This window comes from Alnus glutinosa, chromosome 2 (genome assembly GCF_958979055.1).
Source record: "Alnus glutinosa chromosome 2, dhAlnGlut1.1, whole genome shotgun sequence".
Lineage (NCBI taxonomy): Eukaryota > Viridiplantae > Streptophyta > Magnoliopsida > Fagales > Betulaceae > Alnus > Alnus glutinosa.
Genome location: NC_084887.1, coordinates 23,407,912 through 23,414,108, shown reverse-complemented (window position 1 = coordinate 23,414,108; position 6,197 = coordinate 23,407,912). Strand labels below are relative to the sequence as shown.

General features: G+C 33.4%; 1 protein-coding gene across 1 annotated transcript; it reads right to left on the bottom strand.

Annotated features, from left to right (window-relative positions):
- Positions 1-4,907: 4,907 nt before the first annotated feature.
- Positions 4,908-5,547, bottom strand: LOC133861172 (uncharacterized). The gene has a single exon (XM_062296891.1). It carries the CDS (start codon positions 5,501-5,503, stop codon positions 5,156-5,158), a length of 348 nt encoding a protein of 115 aa, XP_062152875.1. The 5' UTR covers positions 5,504-5,547; the 3' UTR covers positions 4,908-5,155.
- Between the last annotated feature and the right edge of the window lie 650 nt (positions 5,548-6,197).

The following is a 6,197-nucleotide window of genomic DNA, read 5'->3' as shown; positions in this document are numbered from 1 at the left end:
GTTATAGGATAATTTCACTCTTATGTACATACTAAGAGTCCATGGATTAGTTAGAAAATAAAAGAAAGGCAAAAGGAAAAATTACAATTTAACTCCTCAAATTATTAGCCGTTTTGCAAGTAGCTCCCAAACTACCAACCCTTGGACTCTGGCCCCCAAATTACTAAAAAGTTTAAAAAGATCATTTTTGTCAAAATATGCCAATAATCCCCCCGCCACGTGTCATTTTTCAATTAAAATATAATAAAATTAAATTTTAAAAAATAGGAAAATTACAGTTTAGCCCCCAAAACTACCAGTCGTTTTGAAAGTATCCCCTTAAACTACTAACTCTTGGACTCTGGCACCCAAACTACCAAAAAGTTTCAAAAAGACCAATTTTATCGAAATATGCCTTTTATACCCCTGCCACATGTCATTTTTCAATTAAAAAAATGCTAAAAATAATAAAAATTAAATTTTAAAAATTAAAAAATTAAGAAAATATGAGGGTGGCCGAATCACCCCCATGGGCCATGGCGGTGGTTAGGGCCATGTGGGTGGTTTGACCACCCCCAAGGCCAAACCCTAACATTTTTTTTTTTTGACCCTTGGAATTGGCCGAACCACCCCCGTTTGGCTTGGGAACCCTAAACCGACAGGTCTGAGGGTGGCCAAACCACCCCCATGGCCCTTGGAGGTGGTTTGGCCACCCCCAAGCCAAACCCTAACCATTTTTTTCTTTTATTTTCTTTTCTTTTTGGCCCTTAGGGGTGGCCGAACCTCCCCTGTTTGGCCTGGGGGTGGCTGAACCACCCCAAGGCCAAACCCTGACCCTATTTTTTGTAATTTTTTTTTTTCCTTTTTGGCCATTGGGGGTGGCCGGACCCACCCCAGGCCAAACCAGACTCTTGGGGGTAGTTTCGGTCACCCTCATTTTGGTCTTAAGGGTGGTCGAATCATCCACAATGAGCCACTCCCTTGGCCAAGATGAGGGTGGCCGGCCACCCCCATTTTGGTCCTTGAGGGTGGTCGAACCATCCTCAAGGAGCCACCCCATTGGCCAAAATGGGGCGGCCGACCACCCCCATATTTTTTTTTTAGTTTTTATTTTTTTTAATTTTTTTTAAATTGAAAAATGAAATGTGGCAATGGTATTATAGACATATTAATTTCGACAAAATGAGTCTTTTTGAAACTTTTTGGTAGTTTGGAGGATTACTTTCAAAACGATTAGTAATTTGGGTAACTAAACTGTAATTTTTTCATTTTTTTTTTTTTTAAATTCTATTTTATTATTTTTTTTTAAATTGAAAAATGACACGTGACAGAGGTATTATAGGTATATTTCAACAAAATTGATTTTTTTAAAACTTTTTGATAATTTGAGGGACCAAAATCTAAAAATTAATAACTTAAGGAACTACTTTCAAAACTGCCGATAATTAAAATGGCTAAACTGTAATTTTTCGAAAGCAAAAAGAAAACTAAACGCACACGTTCTTCACCCATTTGAGAAAACAAATAGAAACAAAAAGAAAAAACAAAACAACAAAAAAAAGGGGCAAACCAATTTGATATCGTATAACAATATGTCAAAGGTGTCACCTTTATCTCACATCGATCGTGATCGTGTTAAGTGTAAGTAGTAGTCAGAATTGTGGATTGTGATTCCATTACAGCCACGTAAGGTGGATATGGCCCAGGAACGGACACAACATTGTCCATTAATTATCGATTTTGGTACAGAAACTATGACCATCTGTTCTAGCAAAAAAATAAAAAATTGAGAGAAATAAGTGTACGTAGAGCTAATGTTGTTCGACCATCATGATCTAAATCTACAACTCACAATTTTGAAGTAATTAACTTAGGCTATGTATAAAAAAGTTTTTTGAACTAACAGTTAATTTTAAAATAATCACTTAAATTTTTAAGTGTATTAAAGTGACTTATCAAATTATCACAATGTTTTAAAAATGCCATTTTTTTTTTTTTTTTTTTGTGATAATACCCTTATTTTCTAAAAATAAAAAATAAAAAATAAAAAATTAATGAGAAAACTATTTATCTTTAAAAATATATATATATATATAAAAATTAAAATAAATTAAAAAACTTTAAAAATTAAAATTTTTTAATTAAAAAAAATAGAAAAAATGAAAGCCCCTAGATTAGGTTGTGGGTAGCTGTGAGCCACCCCCGACCACCTTGGCGCGAGGCCACCCTCATGGGTTGGAAGTAGCTGCCCAAGCCTTTCCTTTTTTCTATTTTTTTAAAAATAATAATAATAATAATAATAATAATTTTAGTTTAATATATTTGTATTTATTTATTCAGAGCGACACGCGTCATCATATTATTGGCGCTGATGTGGCACCTAACAGAATCTGTCAAATTTTTTTAATGGGATTTGACAGGAGGGAGTAATTTGTATTTTTGGCATACCATAAAGACCTCTGAGTTCATTTTAATACCACAGAGAATTAATTGTAAATCAGGTTAACTACATGAACTAATTTTGCATTTTTCTTTTTTCTTTTTTTACTAAGAGTGACATATGTTATCATTTTATTGGTGCTGTCATGGATATTAATGAAATTTGTCAAATGTTTTTATTGCAGTGACTAAATTATTATTTTCGCCTACCTTAATGACTTCTGAATTATTTTTTGTCATGTAAGCAAATTACAACTACTGATTTTGCATTTTTTTTGTATTAATCCACTCACTGGTTTTTTTTTTTTTTTGTTTAAAAAAAAATCTTTTTTTATTAATATGTTTTTTTTTTAAGGATAAGGGTATTATCGAAAAAAAAAAATGGTATTTTTTAAACACGGTGATAACTTGATTGGTCACTTTAGTACACTTGAAAATTCTTGGGTTATTCTAAAATCGGTTGTTAGTTCAGATGATTTTTTAATATTTAACCCAATTAACTTTTATTGATCTAGATTATAATAGGAAAACATTTGCATACTTTCTTAAAAATATCACCCAATTGATAATGTTTTTTCAAAATTTTAATTTAAACAATATCCCTCAAATTATTAACAAAAAAAATTAATAATGTCCCCCAAGGACAAAAATATCCTTAAATTAAAAAAAAAAAAAAAAAAAAAAAAAAAAAAAAAAAAACACTATTGAGAAGGCCCGCCACCTCCATTTGGTTAAAGAGTCACCCCAAGGTCATAGAGTCACCCCAAGGTCAAAGGGTGGCTAAACAAGCCATTTGGAGGTTGGTTCAACCACCCCTAGATGTGGTCAAAGGGAATGATTGAACGACCTCTTGGCCATTTGGGGGTTAGCTTGGCCTCCCATGGCCATGGGAGTGGCTTGGCCAAAGGGGTGGCCAAGCAACCCCTGGTTTTTCTTTTTTTGTTGTTTCTAGTTTTTAGTTTTTTTAATTTTTAGTGTTTTTTTTTTGTTTTTTCTAAATTGATAGAGGTATTTTTGTTTTATTGAAAAAAATTTAGAGTCGTTTATGCCTTTTTGTTGGCCTTGATGGGGATATTGACAACTTTTTGCTAGTTTGGAAGGGATGTTGTCTAAATTGAAACTTTTGAGGAACATTGCTAATTGGGTGGTAGTACCCTAATAACGGATACAAAAAAATTGAATTACCCTAATAACAGATACATTTTATAAAGAACTTACAATAAAAGTTGGAATATCCTAATAACGGATACAAATTTCCTAATAACCGAAAATAAAATTAGGGTTAGAATGAATCATAACATCAGACTTAATATAATTGTACATGGCTCAGGTTGAATTCCTCGATGAACCTGTTAACATAATATTAAATAGTCCCACCAGAGGTACATGGCATATATAAAATGTGACATAATAAAACAAATTAAAATCCCAGTAAAATAAATAAATGATATTCAATCAATTGAAAAATGAAATTAGGTCAGGGGTCAACCACAACATTGGCGTTACACAACATAATTGTAGTTTATAAGAAAAAGACATATGGGCCACATGTAATCATCTGTTACACTATATACAAAAGGACAATATAAAACTCATCGAAAAAAAAAAAAAAAAAAAAAAAAAAAAAAGGTTCTATCTTTTATCCCCTACACGTGTCTTATCGGCTTATGAGAGAGCTAAGAACTACAATTTCTCCCAACTGCCATACTGTTTTTTTATTTCTTAATTTATTTTATTGGGTACAACTTTTCAGCTTTTGTTTATACATTTTTTTTTTTTTTTTTGAGAGAAGCTTTTGTTTATTCATTAATCTTTCTTAAGGCATCATTCTTCTTATTGTGAGGATTACCAACAAACAAATGAATAAGAAGTTATTTGTGTATTAAAAAACCTAACAAACGATATTACCTAATTCCAAAAAGTAGGACCAAATTTTACTTGGTGATTACCGATTAAAAAAAAAAAAAAAAAAAACACTACCTAAAAACAAAAAGTGTAGTTTTTATTTTTCCACTTTTGTTTTATGTAGTTTCTCTGTTTTTCTTGTAATTATTACGCAACCGATGTTTGGGTCCTTTGGACTTTATGAGAAATGATCCCTACACTCATTTCTCACAACAGCCCCACAACAAGCTGACGTGGCTGGTAATATTTTATTATTTTTTTTGTTTTCTTTTCTTTTTTTTTTGTAAAAAAATAATAAAATATTACCAGCCACGTCAACTTGTTGTGTGGCTGTTGTGAGAAATGAGTGTAGGGATCATTTCTCCAACTTTATATACACCACATTTAACCACCTTAACTGGAAACTTGGGTTCTAGACATCCGTATCATGAATCATTAGGTCCGTATCTTCGAAAGTATTGTCTCCGCATATTTACGTTCTTAGTGTTTATTTTGGGTTGTCCAGTTTTAATTTAATGTAATTTTCTTTTCAAATATCTTTAAAAAAAAAAAACTTTTTTTCTTTTTCCTCATCAAGAACAAGCTTCAAAGGAAGGCAAAGCATGCAGCTAGCTGTTAGCCACGAATTATTGGCGACACCATCATAACATCTAAGGGCATGTGAAGACGAAGAAGTACAGACAAATTACAAAAGCTTCAACTCATTTGGAAATTATTTCTTTGAATCAAACAATTAAGCTTGTAATATATAACCCATGAAACCTTGTCTATATATATATATGTTACATCCTGGTATTGGGAAAGGGGAAAAAGGAAAACAATTTTCTATAAACTACCTCAAGAGCTTCCTGGACATGGACTTGGAGGGAGTGATCTTGATGACCAGTCCAGGAAACACATCATCGGGGTCATGGATATGCGGGTTGCGCTCCACGATATATGGGTCGCCGCACTTGTCGCTGATGGTGTGGAGGGTCTCGCCCTCTCCGACCACATAGATTTCGTCGCAGGGCCGCTCCGAGAACTTGTTCCCTCTCACAGGTTCATCTGCGACGGAATTCTCCCTGATAGATGCCAACAGGATTAAGCCTAACAAGACTACGGCACAATACCATGACGCCACATCAGCTATGGATTTTGAAGCCTTCATCGTAATCTTGCTTGTGGGAGAGGAAGCCATATATGAAAGCAGAAAGAAGATGGGTTTGAAATTGAGTGTCCCTCTATACGTCTATAAATATATATATATATTGAGAGAGAGAGAGAGAGAGAGAGAGAGAGAGAGGGGTCAATGCCGTTTGCGTTGGAAGGAAGTTGGGTTCATGGACTTGGACTTGGCTCTAGTGTTTGACCTTTGAAGTGCAACATGAATCACCTTCCTTCTCTCCGTGGGTTGGTAAAAGGGTATTTTTTAATAATGAAGAATTTTAAAGGATAATTTGTGATTTTAAAAGTTAAAATTTTATTTTGTCAAACGCTTAATTGTGTTTTTAAAAATCAATTTATATTGTTCAAATCGCATATTTTAAAAATCGTTATTTTAAATCGCAAACCCTAACAAACCTTTAATCTAACTCATTTAATTAAACGGGTTAGACTATTCAATCCTAACTTTTTAATTCCGTATTAAATTTATATCAAATTCACATATTGTATAAAGAATTATCAGTTCTATTGACTATTGCCATTAACTAAAAAGGAGGACCTCAGAAAAAAATCACGAGAGAGACTGAGAGGGGAATCCCAGAGAAAAAGAGAGACCGAGAGGGGAAAAGTGTGGTGGGTTGCCGGGGGAGGGTTCTCCAAGCCTCCCTCCTCCTGGTTTTGCTTCCTCTTTTAGCTCTTTTAGGGCTAGAGAGGTTTTTGTTTCCTCT

Coding starts and splice junctions, on each gene's coding strand:
- LOC133861172 (XM_062296891.1), bottom strand. CDS start 5,503: ATGGCTTCCTCTCCCACAAGCAAGATTACGATGAAGGCTTCAAAATCC.